The 27,227-nt window shown below is 35.4% G+C and overlaps 1 protein-coding gene across 2 annotated transcripts in view; it reads left to right on the top strand.

Moving 5' to 3' along the window:
* ADGRV1 (adhesion G protein-coupled receptor V1) overlaps positions 1-27,227 on the top strand; it is a 296,376-nt gene that overhangs the window by 43,699 nt on the left and 225,450 nt on the right. For both annotated transcript variants that reach the window (XM_069777566.1, XM_069777567.1), the window contains exons 18-34: positions 660-786; positions 2,917-3,134; positions 4,276-5,019; positions 7,070-7,443; positions 9,295-9,471; positions 11,196-11,376; positions 11,993-12,195; positions 12,831-12,960; positions 14,471-14,551; positions 15,867-16,006; positions 16,438-17,047; positions 17,993-18,208; positions 19,434-19,649; positions 20,813-21,057; positions 21,254-21,435; positions 22,175-22,986; positions 24,234-24,443. In XM_069777566.1, the coding sequence (XP_069633667.1) occupies positions 660-786; positions 2,917-3,134; positions 4,276-5,019; positions 7,070-7,443; positions 9,295-9,471; positions 11,196-11,376; positions 11,993-12,195; positions 12,831-12,960; positions 14,471-14,551; positions 15,867-16,006; positions 16,438-17,047; positions 17,993-18,208; positions 19,434-19,649; positions 20,813-21,057; positions 21,254-21,435; positions 22,175-22,986; positions 24,234-24,443 (4,866 nt within the window). The remainder of the gene's footprint in view (positions 1-659; positions 787-2,916; positions 3,135-4,275; positions 5,020-7,069; positions 7,444-9,294; positions 9,472-11,195; positions 11,377-11,992; positions 12,196-12,830; positions 12,961-14,470; positions 14,552-15,866; positions 16,007-16,437; positions 17,048-17,992; positions 18,209-19,433; positions 19,650-20,812; positions 21,058-21,253; positions 21,436-22,174; positions 22,987-24,233; positions 24,444-27,227) is intronic.

The raw sequence follows: 27,227 nt of genomic DNA on the forward strand, positions 1-27,227 counted from the left end.
GGTGAGCAATTGCATTGTGCATCACTTGTATATTCCAATCCTTTTATTATTATTATTGTCATTTTATTGTTGTTATTATTATCATTATAAGTTTCTTCCTTTCTGTTCTACTGAACTGTTCTTATCTCAACCGAGTTTTACTTTTTTTTTTCCTTGATTCTCTCCTGCATCCCACAGGGTGGGAGGCAGTGAGTGAGCAGCTGCGTGGTGCTTAGTTACTGGCTGGGGTTAAACTGCAACAGTTAGACATTGTTCTTAGCCCGTATTTAGTTTAAGTGCAATATTTCTATCCTAGGTCTAAAGGAGAGCTAGGGTCTCTGAATACATGTTTTCTTTTGACTTGACCAATTGATCAAACACAAAATACTACCTCTCATACAATCCTTTCTGCTCGGAATCACATCTTCTCTGGTCATGTCACATATATATTTTGCTCCAAAACTTATGTCTTGATCTCTGCATGAGATGCTACTTAAGTATTTTTACTCTTATTTTCCTGTTACTGAATATCTCGAATACTGGTTTCCACTGGTTGTTTTATCATTGTTCATTTCTTTGTTTGCATAAAAGCAGTTTGTGAGAAAAGGAAACAACTTCAGTTTTAGAATTACCTCCATTTCTGATTCCAGTTTTGATAAAATTAATCACCCTCTTTTTAGGGGATACTGTTATCTTTAAGACTGGAGTGGCTACAGTTATTATCGAAGCAAATGATGATCCTAATGGAATTTTCTCCTTGGAACCTTTAGAGAAGCCAGTAGAAGAAGGCAAAAGTAACAATTTTTTGTAAGTAAATTTTAAATAATACTTTTGCACTTTTTTTGAACTGATATGTGTGGTACTTTATGGACATACCATTACCTAATCCCATACAAGCTTGCATTGATAAAAATGTATTAAAGAAAAATAGCTTTACCAAATTTTGGATTAAATGATTTGTAAACATATTGAAGACATCAACTGTTATATTATCAAGTAGACTGTGCATATTAAAATGTATATAGAAAGTCATGTTAAAATGTAAATAAATAAGACTACAGCATGGTTGTTCTGTTACATTCTCAGTAGACTTTAGATACTGAAGAATCTAGATGATTGAGTCGAGTATAACCTGGACTAAAAGAGAAGTAAAAACTCTTTTCAAAATACAGCTAAATATTACTATGTGGTGGTTCATATCTTTTTGCACTCTGCTTTGAATCCTTCCCCTACAAACAACCTATATTACTGTATTGTTTCTGTTAGTTTGTTTTTCTTCTATCTGTTAATTGCTGACGGAATTCTATACTCAAAGTCCAGATGTGACTATCTTCTAGACTGAAAATACTCTTCCCTAGCCTGACCTCTGAAAGTATTTTCCATCCAGCCACTGGGATGTATTCAAGAATAGGAAGGGTTAAGAAATGAATTTGCTTGGCATCTTACCTTGTTATGTTCCATAAAGTCAGGATGGGATTATAATTTGGCAAAAATAGTTTTTTTCAATAAGAAACCTCTAGACAGGATATAAAGAGAAGTTAGGTGACAATAAATGTGGTAGTCAGAACACTAGGGAAGAAGCTCTTTTCACATTTGTTTGATTATCTTTTGTATCTTTTTATTTGATTGTTTTGTTTGTTTTAAGGCCTTGAAACAGATGCTTATGACTGCGAATTTGGTCTTTATGGTTGTGTTACACATCTAAAAAATGAAAATCCTTGAGAAAAGAGGATATTAAATATGTTGTATGTTTGGTTTTGTTATGCTGCTCTTTGGGGTTTTTTTGGTCCTTTATAATGTTATTTGCAAGATAATTTTTTTATTTTATGGTGTGAAGAATAATGATTTGAACTAAACATGTTTATATACAGGTGCTTTGTGGAAGCTCATGATACCAAGATCACCAACAATGGAGGACCTTCCTCAGTCCTCATTGATGAAATATATTTGCTAGGGAGCTGTCTCTTCCATACCCTCACTGCTTTAGCTATTGTGTAGTACATAACAAAAGGGTCAAGAGTAGCATATAACCTAACCACTGAGAACAGCAATGGCAGCACTGAGCTTTAAAGGGAGTAACTGGAGTTACTGCAACAGTGCTACACACAGTGCTACACAACTGGGATAGAGCGACCTGGTTAATGGCAAAAAAAGAAAAAACTTTGGAAGCAGAGACAACATAATTATGTTGCTGTGCCTAGACTAGTATTGCTGAACTAATTTTTCAGCCTGATATAATCTCTTTGTATAGCATTTTATTTTACTGTGCAAACAGAAGCACACTTTTTTGTATGTAAAACACATTGTTAATAAAGGCACTTGTGCTTCAGTTTTTATTTATAATGTCTTTTGGAAATTGGTGAAATTTTGTTACCGGATAGCTATACAAAAAAATAAAATCTTGTTTTTATTTACTACATTCTTAATCTGGAATAACCACAGATTTCTGAAGGGCATAGAATGTAACCCAAATTTAATACCAATGTAAGAAAGCGTTTAAGGAGGCTTGATGGTTAAAGGGAGAGATGTTTGTGGTTAAATGCAGGTGATTGTCTTTCTTGTCTAAGGGTGGCCAGGTATACCAATTTTTAATGTTAACTTGCTGAACTGTTATACATTCATCTTTATTATTTACATAATAGAAGTGCAAGACAAACTGATGTTTGGCTTAACAGTACTACTTTGCATGGACCTGCATTGGTTACTTTTTTTCTAAGGTACCTGTGGTATACCTGGGACTAGACTTATACTGTGAAATTGCTGGCCTTCAAAGAGGATTGTGTTATTATTCATGGTTGTATTTATTGTTCATGGTTATCTAGAATGTTGTATATAATTTTTCACAGTAAGGAAGATTAGTGTAATCATGTTTTCCTTTGCTAATGAATGCTGATGCTTACCTGCCAGGTCATTCACTCTTTCTATATCGCTGAACAGGGTTTTGAGACATAGGGGACACTTTGGCAATGTCTCATTGACCTGGCAGCTGTTTGATAATAACTCTGCACTGAGGCCAGGAGAAGAGTTCTATGAAACTTATGGGACTGTGTGCTTCATGGATGGTGAAAGATCAAAGCCAATAACACTCCATGCTATTTCGGATAGAATTCCTGAATTCAATGAATTTTACATTCTAAAGTTGGTCAATGCTTCAGGTATTGTATTCCATATCACCATTCCTTTCATATCTGGTAGAATTATGTTTAATTAATCAAAAAGAAACCAACCCTGGAAAGAGCTGTGCCTTGAATCCTGTCTTGATATCCTGTACTTTTCTGGTAAGGTTTTAGGTTTTATTCTTCATTTCATCTTAGTTTAGGTATATGAATGCAGTTATTCAGTTCCTGAATTAGTTACACACATTTTGGTGATCTAACCTTTAAAAAGGATGCCTCTTGGTGATTTCAGAGATGTAGATCTTTGTGTAGTTGAAGACAAAATAAAGCTATTAAAGGCTATGCAAGTCTACCATAAGGGAGGTTGATTGGTTTGTTTGCTTTTTGTGGAGGAGATAAAATACTTATAGTTACCACTTCATATGACTTAAATTACAACTGCTGCAGGTCTGCTACTGAGCAGAATTCCAAACCTCCTCGACTCATTCTACCTCAATACTATTTATGGTCTTCTGTGCCCAGATACAACGAAAATATGTGTTGGCCTTTCCTTAAAGTGAAATCCATATGTGTGTACAGAAGATTTCCTACTTAGAATAGGTAGATCACTGCACACTTTGAACATGGAGGCTCTACATTCACATCATGATCTTTGTATCATGAATTCTTACTGTGCAGAAGTAGATGACTAATGGCAGGACTTGGCAGCAGTTTTAATACACAATTAGCTACTGATTTGGCAAGGTATCTCTGCATCTGTTTCAGAGTCAATGGGCTGAATTTTGCCATTCCATATTCATGTAAATCTTGGACTAATATGAGAACTGAATTTGGCCCTATGTTTGTCAAATGAATCAGAGTAACATACCTCATTGACTAATTCAGAATAGCTGGAGCTAATTTTGTTTTAGCTGAAAGACAAATGTGTGTTTTACAGTTGAAAAAAAAATACTGCTTTGTTTTCTATGAAAATTGTCACTATAATGTTTTAAAAACAATACAATTAAATTATGTTATTATTAAATCAGAGCACTTTCTAAGAGTTCAGAGGCTCTTAAAGAAGATTTAAGCCTTTTTAGAAACGTTTTTTATTAAAAAAGCTTTAAGTACTTAGCAGCATTTTTCAGACTGTGTCGTTTGAAACCGACCATTAACATTTGCCCTAACTTCCATTCTATAGGTGGGTCTCCTGGTCCTGGTGGTCAGTTATCAGAAACAAGCCTTGCTGTAACTGTGATGATCCCATTCAATGATGACCCTTTTGGGGTCTTTGTTATAGATCCAGAGAGCCAGGACAGAGAGATAGTGGAAGATGTTCTTTCTGAAGATGATCTTTCCTATATTACAGACTTCACCATCTGGAGACAACAAGGCACCTTTGGTGTTGTCCGTTTAGGTTGGGAAATACTGTCTAGTACATTCCAAGCTGGACTACCATCAATGGTAGACTTCTTGCTTCTGGGGTCTTTTCCAAGCTCAGTACAATCTCAGCCCCACATGAGGCGCCATCACAGTGGAACAGATGCTTTGTATTTCAGTGGAAAAGAGGATGCATTTGGGATTATTGGTCCCGAATACCCATACAATGGAAATACTGCAGTAACCAATTTTACATTTTCAGCATGGTTAATTCCTAACATCAGTACTGATGGTTATATAGTTGAAAAGGATGATGATAATGGGACCTTATATTATGGAGTGAAAATCCGAACAAATGATTCTCATGTTTCTGTAGTGCTTCATTATACAGCATTAGGATCCAATATAACATATATGGCTAAAGCAGCAGTCCTGAAATACCTGGATGAAAATACTTGGCTTCACCTCCTTATTACTCTGGATGAAAGTATAATTGAATTTTACATGGATGGAATTCCAGTTCTGGGAGGAATGAAGAGCCTTAAAGGAGAAGCAATTGCTGATGGTGAGCCAATAGTCTGCATTATTTTTCTCCATATTCTCCAAAAGTTCTGCAATGTATAGAAGAGTCTAGCTCCTTGACAGGTGTATGCAAGATACTGAAATTAGTATATCTGATTAGTTAATTGAGAAGAATGGATAGAAAATTCTGAGGATTTTCAAAAAGCATATGGAAATTAGAGCTGGATTATATTTATATATGTATGCTTATCATGTATACATACAGTTATATATGTTTGCAATTAATAATTTCCATAAGATTTACAGCACTGTAGCTGAGAGAGGACTGTTTTCCTCTCAGTTTCTCAAGTGAAATGCAATAACGGTTTTGTTTCTGGTTGTGTAGTATATTACAACTAAGCCAATATCTTGTAAGCAATGGAATTTTTCAGGGTGTAAATTTACTTAAGTATGTATTCACATGGTATATGAAAATTATCCCTAAAAGTTTAATAGTGTTCCAAGGAACATTAGGCTACTTATGTCAGCTTATCTGACTGGATAGTCCCAGGTGTGATTTTAATCATAGGTAACCATTATGGACTTTCACTCTGAACTAGCATAGCAGTGACCAGAGAAGTATCAGAACAATTCCATTATAAAGTCAGGTATTATGTGGTCAGAATGCATTATATTTACTCTTTCTTTTGCAGTTTCCCACTCTTCCATGTGCATTTTTTTTCTTGGAGGTCATCTCCATCCTTTTTCCTTTCTTCCCCTCACTTTCAGTGTCACATGGTTTTTTTTGCTGGGGATAAGCAGTGAATGATTATCAAATTCTTGAATACAATCTTATTTTCTGTAATCAAAGAAGGAGAATTAAAAAACATATAGTCATGTTAAATGCATATACATCTACATGCATATATGTACACAAACATAGACTGAGAATAGATGGGAGACTTCATTAATTTTCAAGTGTAGTTTTTTATTTCTGCCTGTAAATTTCCAGTGGTTGAAGTCTGAGAAATAAATTTGCCCTCTGTAACAAAGTAGTGCCTCTGCAATTAATAATTTCCATCAGACTTGCAGTACTGTAGCTGAGAAAAGGCTTTTTTTCCCTCTCAGTTTCTAAAACAAAGATATGTGAAATGCAGTAACACTTTTGTTGCTAGAAGGATATGTCTGAGTCATTGTAAATTTTCTGTATTAGTGGAGATGTCATACGCTCTGTCTGGAGGTACTACAAGTATAAGGTAAGGATTTCATCTCTCTCTAGTGTTGGATACTACACAGTGGTGAGCATAGTAGCCCATTTTTTTTCACCATCTTCCACCTTGTGCCCTGGGACTATTATTAGTTGCTGTGGTTGCTCATCTCTAGAACTGACACTCAGTGTCATATGTATGACAGTACATTCAAGAGCACGGTTTCTTCTGAAAACAGAAAACAGCTGGAAGAAGAGATACCTATGTGTTTTAGCACAATAGGAATGAGTATGAGCTACGGGCTTAGTGTATTTGTGAAAAAGGCAGCTGTGATCCTATGATTTGCTGAGTAGGATAATTGTTTGGAGACAGAGAAGTATTAATGCTGTTGTAAAAAGCATGTGGAATTTGGTGTACATTTCTGAAGTCCGTATTCCCAGTGCATTAGAGGAGAAGCATGTCCAGAAGTGACATGATGCAGTGATGCAGTGATGATGAGTATCATCAGAATGGATCTGCTGTCTTAGCAGAGAGAGACAAAATTGGGTCTGTCTAGCAGAACAAAAGCTGAAAGGGGTTGCAGTTGTGCTCTGCGAATCTCTAATAGAAAGAATGAAGTTTCCAAGCCTCATTAAATTAAGGGATAGTGACAATGTGCTGGTAGAACTAGTAGGATGAAAAACCTAAACAGTCTAGGATGGAATCGTTTGACCTGTGATGATCTACCTGTAACACTGAGATGATGCTCAAGGAACTTCCTGATTTTGCATTTCAAGATCAATATGATTCCTAATCCAGGGATAATAAACAGTTTACCATTGATTTTTAACAATAACAGCTATTCGGCTGCAGATTTATTACTTTGAAGAAGTACAATAATGAGAAAAATTATGCTGTCCTTCTCAGGTCCCGGAATAGTGAGAATCGGAGCAGGAATCAATGGCAGCAGTAGGTACACAGGGCTAATGCAGGATGTAAGGCTTTATGAGCGTAAATTGACACAAGCAGAGATCTATGAACTCCATTCAGCTCCTGCGAAGAGTGATGTCCACCCTGTCTCTGGGTATTTGGAGTATCGGCAAGGAGAGACCAATAAATCATTCATTGTGTCTGCAAAGGATGACAAAGAGGAAGAAGGAGAGGAGTTATTCATCCTAAAGCTCATTTCTGTGCGTGGTGGAGCTCGAATTTCACAAGAAAATACCACAGCAAGATTAAGAATACAGAAAAGTGATAATGCTAATGGTTTATTTGGCTTCACTGGAGCATGTATTCCTGAGGTAAGATGTTCATAAGGCAAATTATAGGTGAAGTTTTGGACACAGAAAAATTAATGGCAAGACCAATTGACCTGCACAGGGCCTTGATTTCACATTATTAGCTTTTGTAGTTAAGCCAAGTTTTTCTAGAATTTGGAAATGTGTAAGTTCTCTTAATACAGCCTCAGTCTCACTGGCATTTGAAGTATCATTTTTAAAAATCTCCCATTTTTTTTTCTTAAGAAAATTGATTTTATTACATAAACTGAAGACTAAGGCTTAAATTTTTATGGAAGAACATTTTTTTCCTTTACTTCTGTCACATCTGAGACTGTGTTATCAATTAAAATACAAGATTTATTTTTCTTTTTTTGGAGAGTGGATTATTGCAAAGATTTTTATTTTATTTTTCTGTGTTACATGATGTGTTTGAAAGAATTTTACTATAGGTCATGCAATGGCAAGGTGTGATGTATTTTTCCACAATCATTGCTGTCATAAGTTACAAGGTATAAATTGCATATGTTTGGTGTGAATTTGGTTGATATTGGCTGTGAATTGCTTTTTTTTTAATCATGAAATTGTTCTTTGGTGGTAGCCACCATATATGCAATATATAAACTTATTACTTTTGGGGGGAGGACTGAGAGAAACATAATTCAGTTTTACTTCTTTAATCAATTATGAGGGAGAAAGACATGATGTCTTTTTCTATTGGTATTGGATTATTTTGGAAAACAAGTTTCAGAATATTTTCCAATTTGGTAACTCTCATGACCTTTTAATTACATTGTTTCTAACCAAAGTGCTTATTATATGTTTGAAAGTAACCATCGTGCCTCAGTGATACTGGTTTTCAATTTGGTTCAGTTTGCTTTCTATGTGCCAACCATATGCTATGATAATAGATTCCTTCAGTTTCAAATGCCACTGATAATACTGTGATGCCACAGATCATCAACCAACCGTGAAGCTAAATTAAAAATTTACATGGAATGTTAATTGTTTTGCACTTACCTTACGTCCATTTCACCAGGGAAGTATTAGAGCTCTCAGTGATGATGCAGATACACAGTATTGTTTTATCAGTAGTTTAATTGCTTTATGTGCATATCTGTCTACTAGGAAGCTGAGGGCACATGCAGTATCTGCACTGTGTTATACAGCAGCTCTGAAACTTATCTAATGCTTAAGATAGCTTTAGCCTTTCTGGCAATTTTCCAATAAAATTATTTTCTATTTTAGTTCTATGTTCATAAATTTGTAAAATACATGGTAGGTATCAATACCTACTTTGCTCCAAATATATGAAATTGTTGCCCTTGAAGTCAAGTTGTCTGTGAAGACAGAATTGTAAAGAGACAGAAAATTTTTTAAGCTTTTTCCTGAATAATGATAGTATAGTTTTATTTTAATGTATCTATTTTTTTTTCCATAGTGTTTCTAGCTGGGGAAAGGGGGAATCCCAATCTTTCTTTACGTTATTGCTAATGAAAATTGAAATAACTGACATTAATATAAAACTATAGTTTCAGTTGCTTTTGACATGTACATTTCAAGCATATTGATTCTGTCTTCAACATGTAGTTTGGGGGAAGAAATTGTGTCCAAAACAAACAACAGGATATAATTATTGGCTTACCTTTATGGTCCTCAGGGAGGTACTACAAGCTGTTGCAAATTCCAATAAGATTGTTCTGACCACCATCAAGTTCAGTTTCAGCTTCCTACCACTCCAGAAGAGCTGAAAGTAACATGACAGCAATTTTTTACCTGAACATTTGACTAGCATTAGAAAATTCTGTGTTTTGTATTTATTGCTTTGATTTACTTTGACAGTAACAAACATTTCAATTTCTTGCTTTCTTCCAGACTGCTGATGAGGGTTCCACTATATCCTGTGTTGTGGAGCGTACAAGGGGAGCCCTAGACTATGTGTATATAAATTACATTATCTCACAGGTTGATTCCACTGGCATTAATTACTCTGTTACCGATTTTTCTAAAAGCAGTGGCACTATCACATTCCTTCCTTGGCAGAGATCAGAGGTAAACCCTACCTTCCTATTAACTATTCATCCTGTCCTTTGCAAACCTGCTGGAAAACACCTTCTGAAGATGCTTGGCTGGTTTTCATACTAGAAAGTGTTTCCTTCACATGGCTTTTGTTATATTTTGCAGGGTTTTTTGCATCCATGACAACTAACAAGTGATATGATAGATGCTTATAGATCTGTGTGTATCTCAGTTCAGGGGTCACCATGCGTGCATGTATGTTTGAATGCACATAATATATGAGATACGTTTACCTATATGTATATATTAGTTTTATGTGTATCTATATGTATACTTGAAGTGTAGATAGTCCTGGGCTGAAATAATGGATACAGCTACTTCTGAAATTGGAAGATGATTAGGTTTTGATCTGAGTTTTGGAACGCAGATTTATATCTGCATCAATTAAATAGACAGCGGTAAATTTCACTGCTCTAATCAACTGTCTTGCAACTGGAGTTGGTCATGTTCTGTCCCTTTTGCTTAATTTGTTTCTATGAATTCAATCCTGACCTGCAGCACAGGAATTTCACATTTATTTGAAGAAGAGCTGTGGAACTACCATACTGTAGAAAGTTAATGTGTGTTTTCTGTTAGTGTTTGTAAAATAGGGTGAATTGTTCGTAGAAAATGCTGTTCTTGGTTTCACTTTTATCACTCTGCTGAAGTCAGTATGGACTGACTGAAACCCACTGACACCCTTTGAAAAGTGGCTCCACTAGAACTGTGGACCTGGTCCCAGTTAAGCAATGTAAGCGATTAGAGCTTGGCAAATGCTTGTGATACCTGAAAATAGTTTGTTCATGTCACTGTTCATTAAGCTTTAATTCTCCATTGAATCACATTACTGCATTGCATAAAGTCATATAAAGCAAAAATTTCCAAAGCTTTTTTAGTCTGGCAGCATGGATGAGGCCTGCCTTATTCTATCTAGTGGCAGAAAAGGGCTGGTATACCCTCTTGCTCCACTGCTATGTGGTCCAATTAATTGTCTACATATGGAGGAGTTAATGGGCATGGCCCTAAGAAACAGATTGGGAGCAGTTGTTCATCAGGTGAGATATCCTAAGAGACTTTGCATTGATGTTTGTAAGCTACTTATTCCCACACCTCTACATACAATCAGCTACTTAAACCTTTTCTTCTATATGTTTGTCTAATCGTATCACAACATATAGAAAGCTGGAATTGTCTGAGGTGAATATGTTAGCCTGTACAGGGCTGGTTATGTTAATTGTTTGTATGATCTGCAATCTCAAGTGTCAGGTGGCATAAAAAGCTTGCCTTACTTGCGCTCTAAATTGGATTAATCACTGTAATGTCTCTTCAGAAGCACAATTTCTTCAAGATTTTGAAATCTATCGGATATTTCATTTTCAATATACACAATTTAAACTATGCTTATTTTAAGGTAGATAATAAACAATTGGTTGCTTGGTTATGTGCTTATGTAATTTGAAGCACTTAAGAATATATGCCTTCCATCTCTGGTAGCTCAGTAAAGTTGTTTTTGGAAGGCATATTCTAAACATAAAATATTATCCTAGAAGTTAGGTTAAATTATGTGGAAAGCAAAAATGTTGTCTACAGTACTTTCAGAAGTACACAGCAGATACAGCTAACTAATCAAAGAATTTAATGAGTTAAACAGGGTCATGAAACTCATAAGTGATTTATGTTGCATGGTTTGATTTCTCCATGATTTGGTCCTTCTCTAGGTCTTAAATTTGCATGTTATTGATGATGACATTCCGGAGCTAAATGAATATTTCCGTGTGACATTAGTCTCTGCAGTGTCTGGAGATGGAAAACTAGGTTCAACTCCTACTAGTGGAGCAAGTATAGATCCAGAAAAGGAAACTACTGATATCAGCATCAACGCCAGTGACCACCCATATGGTAACAATGATGGAAATGATACAGTCTTGTTGCAGATAATTATATAGTTCTAGCTCAACAGATAAAAACTTTGCTTAGCTGTGATAGTTGAGGAAGCAATGCCAAGTATTCCACTTTATCTAACTTGAGATTAATTCATAATTTTTACACAAGACTGAAAGCTGAATTACTGATTCTTGAGAATATTACAAAAAGGCATCAAAACTTCCCTGACCAAGCAGGCGATGATTCCCTTCTGAGAGCAAAGGTGGCATGTAGTTGATGCTGTGCAAATTTTTCTCAGATGAGAATTTCTGATGAAGAGAGACATTTCTGCATGCTTATTATACCAGTCAGTACCCAATACTTGACATATTGAGGCTCTTTTAGCAAGAGGTGAATTTATTATTGTGCTGTGGCTTTATCAAGACTGATAACAGATAACAGTGAGAGAGGGGAAGGTACACAGAAAGAACATCCCTGGAAGTAGCACGATTGAGTCCTAGGGGCATATCAAAAATAGTTTTTAATTTCAGAAACGTTAAATATAAGTATTATAAATAATTGGGTTTAAATTTATTATCATAATTCACATTTGGTGCAAGAAGCCATGTAAATAGTACTTCTTGTTTGCCAGGTCTACTACAGTTCTCAGTGGGGCCACCTCCTCAGCCAGGTGATGGAATGATTCTGCCAGCATCTGCTGTGCCCCATATTACTATTAAAGAAGAAGTTGGACATATCAGATTACTGGTAGTTCGTGCACAAGGCCTTCTTGGAACAGTTCTGGTGGAATACAAAACAGTGCCACTTACAGCTTTCAGTCCTAAAGATTATCAGGTATGGCCATTGCCAAGATGTGTAATTATTTTAGAATTTAATTAATTTGTCCTGGAGATAGCCTCCAGTTTGAGTATTTTAACCCAACCATGACTCTTTTCCCAGAAACACTTTGTTTTATATGGTGATGTGATAAATGAATGTGTAATACTCACTTTAACAATATGTATCATTATGTGACTTTTACCTTCTTTCTGTGCAGCATGTACCTTTTTCCCAGGAAAAGCCTCTGGTTTTGATTTTTTTCTTCAAGAGAATTGTCAATGCAGCAAGAAGGCGTATTTGCTATTGTTGCTGAGTATATCAATCTTTCTATGAGCATTCAGATGCATAGCTAAGATTGTGTTTGCACATACTAGGACTTGTACATGTTCAACAAAATAACATGTACAAATCTGTGTTTGTTTGTCTAACTGATATTTGTGCAGAAAAATGGAGATGAATGCAGGTGTTCATAATTCTGTGAATTTAGATGCCTTTTTCTCATAACAAAGATTCAGGAGATTTTTTAAAAGATTAAGTGAAGAAAAGTAGATATTTTGACAAAGACAAACAAAATCAAGGTTCTATTTCTTTTTTCATATGGATGTAAACATTAGACTTGAACAAAAATGTGAAGAGCTTTCATATTGCAGGCTGTTGTGGGCACACTGGAATTTCAGCCAGGAGAAAGATACAAGTACGTTACTGTTAACATCACAGATAATTCTATTCCTGAATTAGAAAAAACTTTTAAAGTGGAGCTGTTGAACCCAGAGGGAGGAGGTAAGGCACATACATCAATCCATTGATTGTATTTTCATGATCTCTACTCATCTGTAAAAATCCTACCTTTCTCACATGTACTATTTCCATGTTATTTCTAAAGACAAACGAACACCCCCACATCCCCCAGAGAGCTGTAATTTTTCTTAGGAAAGCACTGTTCTTCAGATGTGTTGTTAGTCTTTGCTGGAATCCCAAAGAAAGTGTATTATCACCATGCATTAGGTCATTTAAAGGCAGTTGCTGCTTTTCACATTACATAATTTCATGGTTGATAATGAGCATTTAAATAATGTAAAAAATATATTAGTTTATTTTTTTAAAAAATTACCAATATTTATGAAATATTTAAGGCTAAACAGCCAAAGTGGTTTTTTTCTCTGCCACTTCAGTGAAATCAGAGGAATTGTGATACAATGGCTCATAACTTATTCAACTGGATTATGGCAGTAGGAGACTGTGGGTGTTGAGAGGCCTAGGGAGTTTATCTGAGCTGGAGAGGTAGCTGGTAGCTCTGAGGAAGAACAAGAAAAACATGTAGAGGAGACCCTGGTGTGAGATGTTAGTCTCAAAAGGGATGGCAAGCATCAGTGCTCCTGCCACATAAAACCACTCAGCCCTTACAGAATTTGTTTCCATTGGAGAAAATTTTTAATCTCCATTGGAGATTATAAAGCTGGTTGGAGGGAAGAAAGTAATTAGAAACACTGGCAGCCATAAAATGACTTTTCAACTGACATTATTGTTTTAAGCAATCCAGAAATGCAAGTGTGATGCCTTCTGGGAAGTTATATCATACTACCTTGAATGTCCATGGTGCAATGTGGCATTATGGTGCAACGTAGTGATTCTATTGATAAAAACTTCAGACCTTTCATGCATGTGGACTTTTTGGTTGAATAGTTGTTTTGTTAAACAAACTTTTCGATTTTTTTTTTTTTTGTCAGAAAACTTACAGCTAACTTTAGTAATTCACTAGGCAGATACCCTCTTAACACAAACCCTCTTTTTGGCCTTTCCAGCACCATTGCAAGCACAAAACTTAGGGTATAGTCTCCATTAGTTAAGCTTTCTGCAGATCTTTCCAACATTCTAACACGTTTTTGCTTTGTGAGAAAAGATTAGAATAAAAGAGTTTGGGGGGTGTTAGGCCCTGGGGTTTTGTTAATTCACATTTCCCAGTTCTCCATGACAGACCTCATTTAGGAGTGAGAAAGGGGAAATGCCAAGAGGGAAAGAAAGAAAAGAGAAAACAGAGATGTATGTGTTTTCTTTCCTTCTGACCTCCCATTGCTATTTCCAATGCCATAAATTAAATAAGAGGTGGCATATACAATACTTTTTCTGGCTTTTATCAGAAATCCTGTATACTTTTATATCCAAAATTGATGCCTTCCCAGAATACTTCCCTCTCTTTTGTGTTGTCCAGAAATGTTTAAATTACTTTCTGCTTTCTTTTTATTTATAAATGTATATATGTGTATATATCTGTATGTCTGTCATCTTAAAGTTGCTGAGCTCTTTAGAAATGATGGCAGTGGTAGTGGTGATGGGAACATGGATTTCTTCTTTCCAACTGTCCATCAACATGGTAAGCATTTTTGATTAATCCTATTTTTTATTGCTAACTGTGATATCCCTCATAAATTACTATACTGACACAACTTGTCATAGTGTTACTTTACTTGCAGTTACAGGTGATTAATTTAGATTTATCATAAAGTTCTGTCAAAACATTCTTTACTGTTTTAATTTAGGCATAATTTCAATAGCAGTCAGTGTTCAGTGTAACACAGAAAATAACAGCTTCTATACCATAAAAACTATATTGTTGTAAAACACAATATAGTAATTCCAGAAGTACAGTTTGCAAAATTAGTTTTGTTTGAAAATTGTCAAATTTTCTGGAGACCAAAAAGCAAAGACTCAATTTTTAAATTGAGGGTAATTTAAAGATTACCTGACAGTATGCTTTGATATGTGCTTTATGTTACTTTGATTCTCTGCACGTCAAAAATACTCCTAAAGAAAAGAAAGCTGTGTTAGTTTTTTTAAAGGAATGTTTTGATTGTTTTTCATTTCTTCTCTTTAAGTTTGTATTTATGTCATGACATACAGAAAACAAAGATAGTTTAATACTGAGAAAATAAAAAAAAAATACTAGGTGCAGAAATAACATAAAATCTGAGAGAAGACCCTAATCATACAGGACTTCAGAATTAGCCCTACAGAGCTGAAAATGTTATATGAGCACCCATTGTCCAAACTGAATAATTTATTCCCCTGTGACGGACTGATTTTCAATTTTGTTTGTAAATGCAAAGGATTTCAGTTTGAATCTGAGAGTAAGTCTGTGGTTTAGCCACTTCTTGGAGCTTCCTGGGTTTTTTTGAAGGGCTGTTTTCCTTGTTTCCAGAAATGGTTTTCTTAAGTGCCAGGCTCTTTCTCTCTCTCAGCGGCAATCTTTTTAGTAGTAGTGTTTACTGGACTTGCTTTTTTCCTTTGTTTTTCATTCCAGCTTATGTTAGGATGAGACCTGCATTCATCTGGTCTATCTGCTTACACTGTGGTTTACCATACAACTCTCCGCTATCCTAAATTCTGCTCCATTTTCATTCATTAAACCTGTAATTTTATTTCTGTTCCTCCCTTAAAATATTCATATTTATTATATTTTTTTGTTGCATCATTCCATAGAAGGGCTGCCAGGACTGCATTATTGAAAGCCAGTGCCTTATCCATGTGGATAGTTATCATGCATTTCAAAAAAACGAAGACAAACCAGCATGGATACTCCAGTCATGCTCTCCTGTGTATTTTTTTGTAACATATTTCTGTAGCTGTTTTCTTCCATGTAAAAAGAGATGTTAGAATAAATAACCCTTTTTGGAACTTGCACTTAACAGCTAGCTTGGGAATTGCATCCCACATCTTTGTGACTATTGAGGCTTCTGATGACGCTCATGGTGTGTTTGAGTTCAGTACTGAGTCACTCTCGGTAAACGGAACTGAGCCTGAAGATGGAGACAGCAATATTGTGCTGCAGGTTAGAAAGCTTTGAGTCTCATATTGCTGTGCAGTCCTCTTCTGTCTCTGTTTTTACTGGGTGTTCCGCGATGTTTTTGCCATAAGTCTACAGGGTTTGTAACAACTTCATCATGCACATCTGTTTTGCCATTTCATACTGAGTTTTCTAATGTGTATCATGCAGGTTGAAGCTAAAATGATGTAATAATAATATCTGCAGGTTTAAAATTACTTCTACTTGTTTACATTTGAGGTACTATATTAAAATAACAGTGTTGATGATACAACAAATACAGCAAAGCTGAGATAATAAAGATTATACTGTTTTTTTAAAACACAAATTTATTTTTAACTCATCATGTCAATGTCTTTGCTTAATTCCATCTCATACTTTTATGTTTTTCTTTCTCATAGAACAAAAATATGCAGATCTTTATATTTTTCGCTTAGGTTGTGAGAACGCATGGGGCCTTGTCTCAGGTGACACTGCATTGGATCATAGTCTGTGATCTTACCAAAGACCTGATATCTACAGATGGGAATGTAACATTTGATGTTGGCCAAGCAAGAGCAAATATTACAGTACAGGTTTCTCCTGATGAAGTTCCTGAATTGGATAAGGTGTTTTCAGTTTTGATCATCAATGTCTCCAGTGGTCGTCTTGGAAATCATACCAATGCAACATTAACTATTTTAGCTAATGATGATCCATATGGAGTCTTCATCTTTTCTGAGCGAAACAGACCAATAAAAGTTGAGGAAGAAACACAAAATATCTCCCTGACAATAATAAGGTGTGGTGGTCTCCTCGGTACAGTAATGGTAACATATAGAACTATTGGCGATGATGAAAAGTCACCCTTTCTTCCACCTGATGTTGTTAGAGCAATAGAAGGAAAAGATTATATACCCATTAAAGGTTACATGATTTTCGCAGCCAATGAAAGTGAGGCCACAATATCTTTGCCTATTTTGGATGATGATGATCCTGAGAGGTCAGAATCTGTTTTTGTGGAGCTAAGCAGTATTGTTTTGATCGAGAAAGTACAGGATCGGCCAAGTAAGTATCTTACTTATGTAAAACCTACAATTTAAACTGGCATTTATATTTAATAGGATAAAATGCAACAAGTTAAATGACAAACTTTTAACCTCTTCCAAATTCTGTATAGTTAAGAAATCTCTGAGTTACCTGCCTTGTGTGCTGTTGCCATATATTTCCTTTAGTGTAGTATTTTGTCAGGGATGGATGAGCTTTTCTTTATCCCTTTTGCATCTCTTTATTCAGGCCAAATATGTTACAGAGTTGGTTTTGTGCACTAATACCTGTTCATCTAGTGTTGTTTCTGTAAAGTTCAGTTACTAGAAAATAACTGAGTTAGTTTTGCTCATTGAAAGCCAAAAAAGTCTTTTAAAAATAAAAGAAAGAATTACAGCTGCATGTTGCTTTTTTAGTGTAGGGAATGTTTGCTTCATCTCTCATTCAGATAAATTCAGGTCATTACAGCCTGATTTGTGCTTCAAAGCTTCTTGGCATGTCTAATTGCTGCTACTGCCCCAGATTAATCTTGATGTTAAGGGAAACTTCAAACATAATTCTGCTGGGAGGTTGAAATCTTATTTATTTTTCATCATAGCAAGTGTAAAAATAAAATTATTCTGAACGGCATTGATCTTACTAGTGGCCTTATGGACAAATAAATGAATAATTTTTTTTCACAATACCTCACCTCTTCAAAAAAATTATGGCTTGTATGCTCCACAGCAGGGTAGAATAGTAAGTTATTACTATAATAGTAAGGGATTTTTCTGCCATAATATAATTCAAACACCAAAAGTATGTTGGTACAGTTCGTAGTGATATTTTGCCCAATACTAAAAAAGATAATTTCATTGAAAGCTAGTGGTGACTAACTACTAAACTCACATGTATGTGTATGAACTTTATAGCCATAGATAGCAAGCATCTCAGGCACCCCCTCACTAAGTTTTCTTTACGTTTCAGTTGTAAATTCTCCTCGACTTGGATTAGTGGGTGAGACAATAGCTCATGTAATTATCAATGCCAATGATGATGCTTTTGGAACACTTCAGCTTTCAGCTTCAACTGTGCGAGTTGCTGAAAATTATGTTGGACCAATCATTAATGTGACCAGAACTGGGGGAATATTTGCAGATGTTTCTGTGAAATTTAAAGCTATGCCAATAACTGCAACAGCTGGTAAGAAATCAGAATAGCAGAAGCATGCAGTCTATGTTAAAGTAGAAATAGCATACTGTATGTTTTGAGCAGTCAAAGCAAACAAGTGTATGCTGGATGCACTATTGTATAACAAGTACAAAAAAGTACTACAAGTACAAAAAAAAAGTAGTGAGACATTTACTGACTCTGTTTAGCAAATAGGAATCCAAGCCCTATGGGAAAGATCACGCATCAGCTTTTAGAAAGCTCTGAGACATCATCACTGAAGAATTTAGCAAGAGAAATGAGTGAAGGAATTATGGTGTTTGTTTCCCTCGTAGCCCACCACCTCTTCAAAAAAAGAAAATAAAAATAAAAAATACTATGTTAGTATACGTAGCTGCTCTTTGGTTCTATGTATGTATTTAAACCCACCGTGCATTGTTTAGGTGAGCTTATTGGAGAGGAAGTGAGAGCTGGGGACTTGGCTGTAAAACAAACAGGCAAAAAAAAAATTGAAACCCATGAAGACTTGAACTTCTAAAAATGGGAGGTTAATTTCTGCAGTTGATCCCTGCTATAGAGAAGGTACATAAAGAAAGGAGCAAACTTACGATGTGTGCAGGGTCAAAACCACTTAGAAAGTTATAAATCAAACTCACTGTATTTCAGCTGTGTCCAAAATTGAGTAGGTGGGTGATCCATGCTCTGAGAACTGGTATTTTAGTTTCCTTTTTAGGTAAGAGACATTTCTAAATAAGTGTGTAGCTCGATTGATGTCAGAGTATGCTTTCAGTTAGTTTCTGAAGCAGAGCCATTAACTAGACATTCTTAGAGACAAGCTTGCCTAAAGCAAGGTTCACACACAAAGTGTGCCCTTTACTAAAATCTACTTTGACAAGGGTGCTTCTGTTCACTTTTATTTCTTGGAAAGCCAGAGAGCAATTAGAAATCAAAGACAGAAACATCTTAGTAGTGTGACCTTGTCAATGGAAGACAATAATGGACCTTTTGTAACTACCTCTTGGTCTAACAGTGCAAACTCTGTTTTGGCCAAGCCGAGTTTTATTTTAATTCATCCAGATATCTAAAAGGCAATGGGAAATAAAAAAAGACATGTGGTCACTCTGGCTCTGAAGATAAAGGAAAAAAACCCATAAAACCACAGAGGAATGCATGTGTAAGCAAAAGGAGAAGTGTTACGGATGATGTTCAATACAGTGAACCATAATGCATTAATATTCTGTGGTTTTTATTGTTTTAGGTGAGGACTACAGTGTAGCCTCATCAGATGTTGTCTTACTAGAAGGAGAAACAAGTAAAGCTGTGCCAATTTATATAATTAATGATATCAATCCTGAAGTTGAAGAGTCATTTTATGTTCAGCTGCTGAATCAAACAACAGGAGGAGCCTTGCTTGGATCTTTGACTAGGGCGATCATAACTATTGAGGCTTCTGATGACCCATTTGGATCCTTTGGTAAATGAGTCTTATTTGCATATTTTCTCCTGTTAACATTTTTACTTCAGATATGTGGGTGAACTGTTACTGGGCAACTGAATAAAAACTTTCAGAAGACAAGGAGGAAACCTGGATGAAGATGGTAAAGGAAAAGATGAGACAAACTAAATTAAAACATGTAATTAAGGAGTAATGGTGCTCTAATATAACAGAAAAGTATTATTTAGTCAGCTTATATAGCAAGATTTTGGAATCTCCAAATAGAGATACACGGATTTTAGTTTACTTTTTTATTTTTTATCTATTCTAAGAGCTGCATTTCTGCAATTGGTTTAAGCCAAAATCTGCATTCTACTATCTGTTGATTAAGTACTTTGATATCTTTGTTTTACTAGATAATCAGCCAAAGCAGATTTAAAAAGTATGAAGATAAATTAAATTACATTCTCTTATTTTCTGTCAAGCACTTTAGTTTTTCTTCTGCCTGTTATTATCAATGAAATGAATGTGTATACTTTCCAAAATTAGTTTCATTACACAGGTTTTGAGAAGGGTTTCAGTGAATTAAAAAATTTAGTGATATTTTAGAAATCTATCTTTTTTGTTTGTTGTTTGTCTTTTTCCTGCCTTTTCCTTTGACTTACTCTTTTCTCTCTTCAGTACCCTACTTAATTGCTGTTGTTCCATTTTGTCAGTAGAAGAAGGTAGAGGAAATAAAGAAAAAATATCAAAAATAAATAATTCCAGATGGGTAATTAATTAACTTAATTCTTAAAACCTAAAAGTTTAATACAAGGAAGACTTCTACTTGAAACAATTTTAGATGGAATATGTTGACTTATTTCTTCAGTAAATGACATGAAAACTGCTAAAGAGTTTCCTTGCTGGGAATAATTATGAAATTGTCTTCTAAGAACTTGAAAACAGCTCATGGGTAGCCTCAAACAATGGGTATTTTGGAACAAACTTTTTGGATGAGGGCTTAATTTTCATGCTAATTTCCTCTACAGATGAAAATATTAATACTGAGTGGTCACTTTTAAGTTTAAACCTGATTAAAAGTTGTTTTCCTGTGCAAGTAAATGCAATCAAGTGAAATAAAACTATGTACTTCAGGAGTTGATATATCTACTTTCAGTTTCATTGTTAATGAAATACATCTTTCTTGTGCTGCACTTCAGTTTTTCAGACTACTGAATTCAGTGTGGAGGAGCCTGAATTTGGATCCGTAACCATAAATCTGCCAATAATTCGCAATGCTGGGACACTCGGTAATGTTACTGTTCAGTGGGTTGCTACCATTAATGGACATCCTGCTGATGTTGACTTGAAGGTCACCTTGGGTAGTATTACTTTTGCCCCTGGGGAAGCCATTCAGATGTTGCTGTTGGAAATCCTGGCTGATGATGTTCCAGAAATAGAAGAAGTAAGTAAAGCAGTTACGTCTGTCTTGTATAGTATTAGAGTTTTAACTTGTTATAGAAATGTGTGGAAAGAAAAACAAGGAAAGTTCTGGCAGGAAGGTGCAAGAAGTTCAGATTTTACTTTGCTTGTGATTGTTGTTAGAAATACCAAAAATTGTTTAGCTGCATTATTTCTTTTTCTTTTTTTTTCTTTTTGAGATTGTCCATGTAGAATTAACTCAGGCCTCCAATGGTGGTGCTATTGGGTTAGATGGCGTGGCAAATATTATAATACCTGCCAATGATAATCCTTATGGCACAGTTTTCTTTCATCAATCCTTATATCGAATTCAGGAGCCACTAGAAAGAAATTTGCTTGCAAATATAACAGTCAGGCGAAGGTTTGTATAATGTTTGCTTTATTTATATCTATTATTTTTTCTTTCTTTTTGTCTTAGCTGTAATTTCTAATGTCATGCTCCTCTTCTATAAGTATTTGCATCAATTTCTTGATCTGCCAGCTCAGCACGTTATTATTTCATAAACATTGTTTTGAACTACATGTCTGCTTATTAGAAATGTACATAAAGTACTTAAAAGTAGTACACACTGTAACGTACAATGTAAACCTAATGTACACAGTGTACTTGAAGTTTCATTTTGCCTATTTAATCCTCAAATCATTTAAAGCTACATAACAGCCTGCTCCTGTGATTTGAACTGGAGGACAATGCTTGTGGGATGGAAAGAAACAAGAAAGGGAAAACAGGTTTTATGCATGTGATATGATATCCTGAGGACACCTAGGAGGAAAGATGACAAGGTTGGGCATCACAGGCTTTTTCTTCCTTGCCAGCCCTAAGAAGACTAAGTTAATTCCTAGAAAAAAAAAATGTTTGCCAATGCATTCTTAACAGATTGCTCCCCCAGCTATAAATAATCAAACTTGCTATCCACAAAAACCTCAGTTATTCTGGTACTAGCTTCAAGGGATTCCACTTTAATTAGCTATTTGGAACTTTTCAGCAATTCAGAAAGGGCCAGTTGATTTTGTTCACTTTTATTCTTAACCCAGAAATTTACAGAATATTAGAGACACTTAATCAACTAACATTATTTTTTAATTTTCATGTCTTTTAGTGGGGGAAGGTTTGGTCAGCTGCAGATATTTTACAGCACTTCTGAGACTGATGTTGTAGCTCTTGCCATTGAGCAAGGTCAGGATATCCTGGCCTGTTATGAGTCTCCTGTCCAAGGAGTCCCTGACCAACCGTCCAAGACCAGAGTGAATGTGTCGGCAGCAAGCGACCCACTGTATGCCTGTGCAACTCAGTGCCTAAAAGAACAAGCGTGTTCAGCCTTTACATTTTCCAGTGCCTCTGAGATTCCTCTCTGCCTTTGGCTGACATCAGAGATCAGCCCGTTAACTAACACTTCAGGATTCTGGACCTACAAGAAAAACATCACGAGTGCATCTGCTCTCTTCAGCACACAAGCCATCGCTGGTAGTGATTATGAATCTATTACAGCACAGTGGGCCATAATGCAGGAAGGGGAAGAGTTTGCAAATCTTACAGTTACCATACTCCCTGACAGTCTGCCAGAGTTGGATGAGAAATTCACTATATGCCTTTTGAAAGTTGAACTAATGAACATCTCAGCCAGCTTAAAAAATCAGCCAACTATAGGACAGCCAAATACTTCCACAGTTATCATAATGATGAATGGAGATGCTTTTGGAGTATTTAAGATCTACAGCGTAAGTCCCAATGCGACAGAGAAAGGTCTGTATGTTGAAGTAGAAGAACGTCCTCAGACCAACGTGCAGCTAATGATACATAGGACAGAAGGCAGCCTGGGACAGGTGACAGTGGAATGGCGTGTGGTTGGTGGAACTGCTACCCCAGACTTGGATTTTGTAGGTGTTGGTGAGATTCTGGTGTTCGCTGAAGGTGAGGCAAGGTTTTGCACTAGCTTCTGTTTTATAAAACTAAAGAAAAGCAAAAAGAACCTGACAAGCACTCAGTCCTCTGGATGTTTTGATAAGCGATGTCGTATTCTTAGGCTAAACCTCCCTGAATGGTCAGGATACATATTCAAAAGAATATAGTTCATTAGCATATAGTGTTATGTTGCAGAACACAGACAGTGGTAGTAAAAAAAAGAAAAAAAGATAAAAATCATAACTATCTAAGTATTTTTTAAAGAAATATTGCAGTGTGGATTATAAAGATTACCTTTTAACCAAATAAATAAGGAATAATAATGCTGAATATAGTTGTTATATCAAGGATAATGAAAATGAGAATCAGGCTTAACTGGTCTTTTGTTAACCTTCAGTCAGTATAGTATGAATTTTTCATGATGTTTCTTTTTAGAGTTGTGATTGTATTGATTTCATAACATAGCAACATATTAAAAAAAAATTGCAAACAGGATGAATAGGTCAATGGCACACATTACTTAAGTACCTTGCAGCATGACAGATATATTTTGTATTTTCAAAGTCTGAATTGATTGAACAGTTATTTTGAAAGCAATTTATGGGAGTGTAGTAAAGATTCTAGTGTGCTAGCTAGCTTGCTAAATCATCTGAACTCAAAAGAAGGGTTGCCAGCAGTGATTCTGAGGCTGACATGTAATTACATTAGTGGTTATAAGTTTAGTAAAAACTGTTTTCAAAATATTTTGAAAGACAATTTAGCAAGAAATATGTGTCTCTTGTAAACTGATATTCTCATAATCATAAAACACAGGTTATGCACATGCACTGAGCAAAAGGATTGTGTTGTAAAGTATAATGGATTATAGAGACTGGTAATTGATCATGTTTGCTGTTTACATTATCATTCATGGATAGTCCAGAAGACAAGTAACTAACACAATGACAGCCAATTTTAATGCAGAGAACTTACAATGCAAATAGAGAATTCTAGACATTCAGAAATTATGCCTGCATTGTTAATTTCTACATAGTATATTTAATAATTTGATAATTACATTGCCTTAAAGTAACTTTTCAATAGTAATTGAATAAAACTTCATAATGACATTCAGTAACTTCTAGACAGGTAAATAAATAAATATGCTTCCTGTCCTTTTTTATATTTTTTAAGTATTTCCTGCAAAAAGAGATGATTAAGTCTTTTTAATGTCTTTTCCATGCGCACACATAAGTATGTCTGTGTTCTTCTTGTAGGGGAAACAAAAAAGATGGTCACGCTGACCATTTTAGATGATCCAGAGCCAGAGGATAATGAAAGTATCATAATCAGCCTGGTCCATACTGAAGGAGGGAGTCGGATTCTGCCCAGTTTTGACACTGTCACAGTGATTATTCTGGCAAGTGATAATGTGGCAGGAATTATTAGCTTCCAGACAGCCTCAAGATCTGTTATTGGTCGTGAAGGTGGGTTCTTTGTGTTGGTCACACTGAGTTTGTTTAACATTAGCGTGCATTGCCATGCTTTCTGTTGATAATGACTCACAGTGATTGCTTGTATCACTGTTCAAAGAATGCCAGCAAGCAGCTCTAACCGTATACTTGGCATGTATTTCATTGAATTTTAACGCTTGCAAGTGTAGCACTTAAAGGGGAAAGGAAGACCACAGCATTTCCAAAACCATTTTATATATCATCATCTGTGCTTTCCTTTTTTCTGAAGATCATGCCTTGCTTCTATTGGTATTGCATTTCAAAGCTCTTGGTGTTTCTTGTCTTACTCATTTATACCATATTCCAGAACTGTATATAACTCCCGTCATACAGACCTATTAGTAGTCATAAGAAAATCTCATCTATCAGTGACTTACAATTCACTTTAAATCTTCTAGAAAATATTCCTACAGAAAGATTAGGATGTCATCTTCCCTTTTCCTGACTCAATAACCTGCTGTTTTAAGATTTTCTGTTTATGCTTTTTCATGGTAGCTAATTAGGAATGTAGCAGTCTTGCTGTCATCACTCAGTCATGACATTTGAGAAAAAACAATGATAATTAGATATGGACCAAAGGTTTCTACTAGTGCTTTAAAAGAGTGTGTTGTATGTTTGATCTAAGGTTTGACGCAGTTTTGCATAGGATTATAACAGTACTAATGGTGATTGCTTTCGGCAGCTTTTGCTGGAACCTCAACGTATTGCAGTATCGTATTCTCTGACGTGTAAGCTGATGAGCAGGGAAAGTTAACAAAACAGAAACTTGCTGTCCAGGAATGTGTGCATTGCATTTTCTGTTTGAAGAAAAAAGTCTTTCTCAACCAAACGTGTTCTGCTTTTTTTCCAGAAATGAAAAGGCATCATAACCTTTTGTTTTTTTATCTAGATATGGTTTGTGTTAATTCTGTGCTAGTGCGTGCCTGGTTTTCATCCTTTATTCCTCCACATTAATGGTTCTGATCAGCCTGCCAAGCCAGCTGCAATCTGGCAGGCTAAGAGCAGCTGTTAATGAGCACAAGGAATTAATACAAACTGTCTTATTCCCAAAGGTTATGATGACCCTGAATACTTTCTGCTGCTTAAATATTATTCACAGCATGCTAGCAAATGCTGGCCATTTGGAGCTTCAGTACTCTGCTGTAGTTTGGAAATGACTTGATTCCAATTCCTCCAGCTTGTGAAAAATAGTGCATTGTCTTACAGCAAGAAAACTCAATCAAACTAATTCCCTTTATAAAAGAAGAATGAGCTAAGGCCTTTAGATGATTTCAGTGTTTTTATTTCATTTTCAGTATCAAGGTTTTTTTTGTTCTGAAAAGAAAATTTATCAGTCATAAATCCAAATATGATTATCTTTTATATTTATTGTATTGTTGAACAATTTCTGTCAAGCAAATCTGTATTATTCTCAAGCTGTGAGTATTATTCTCAAGCTGTGCCTATTATTTATCACCTTATTGAGGGCAAGGGTAGCATTTTAGTGCAGGCAGAGACATGCAACAGTTGTGTGGCTGTGACTGTATCAGAGGAAAATGAACTGCAGCTTGAAATAAGGAAGGAGAATGGCTGAGGCCCCCTTCTCCCTGAGAAATGTAAAAATCTAAAGATATTGATAACATGGTTAAATGTTAAAAACCTTAAAACAAAATAGTGAAGTTAACCTAGTGACACTTTCAATTTTCAGAAATCTTGTAGTAGTATTTCTTTCTGGATGGGGATACCAAAGATTTTGGTAAAGCTGACCAAGAAACATGGGTCAGTAATAAACTACTTGGGGTCTGTAATTATGATGAATTGTGCTTCAGGTTTCTTAGTGTTTGGATTACAGTGTACTAGGCTTCTGCATCATAAAGCATTTTGCCCAGTCTTCAGTGAAAATTCTTTGTATTACATAATGTTGTATTGAAATAAGCTTTGTCTAAATTATGCATTCTGCAATGGTACTAAAGTAACCATTTTGCTGTTTAATATTTATTTGTTTGCAATGGATGTGCAAAGTTCTCAAATAAGATAGAATGGATTTAAGTGCAGTGTTAAACAATATGATAAATTAGCCTCAGGGGAACCTGTAAACTGGCACTCTATCCTCAGATATCTGATTGTAGAAGCAGAATCCTTGTGATGTCAATAAATTTTGGATTCTTTTATTCTCTTAGAAGCAATATAGAACAACTTAAAACAAAGATTTGAACGTTGGTACATCTCCAAGGCTTAACTGAAGTTTGAAATGTTAAGGCTGAATAACAAATACTAATTCTATTTATTTGAAAATAGGTGTATAAAATTCTTGTATTACTTCTTCACAATTTTATATTTTAATTAATTATATTAAGGTCTCTTGAAGTTAGTTGTTCATATCTCTGTCATTGGTAGCCAATATACATGCATCTCTCTAATATTTTCTTACCTAAAAAACCCCACGTCTCAAAAATATTCAAATTGTTCCTGCAAGTTTTAGCTGTACAACACTGTCCTGCAATATAATGTACTGGAACAGCCAGATAGCATCCTAACCTGATGCTCTTTAAATTACATAATCAGAGAGACTAGCTGTGCTGCTCAGCTCTTTGTACCATGGAGTAAGAAGCCACATAACACCACCTCTTCTCGTTCACTTTCATAGGCGTATCTCAGTGTTTCTCAACGGGGTTGCTTCTAAGTGTCTGTGTAACACAAATCAAAAAAGGGAATTATTCCCAGATTTTGCAACAGTGAAAAAAATTCAAGTCAGTTTATAGGAATACTAAGAAAGAC

This window comes from Haliaeetus albicilla, chromosome Z, assembly GCF_947461875.1.
Source record: "Haliaeetus albicilla chromosome Z, bHalAlb1.1, whole genome shotgun sequence".
NCBI classification, from domain to species: Eukaryota; Metazoa; Chordata; class Aves; order Accipitriformes; family Accipitridae; genus Haliaeetus; species Haliaeetus albicilla.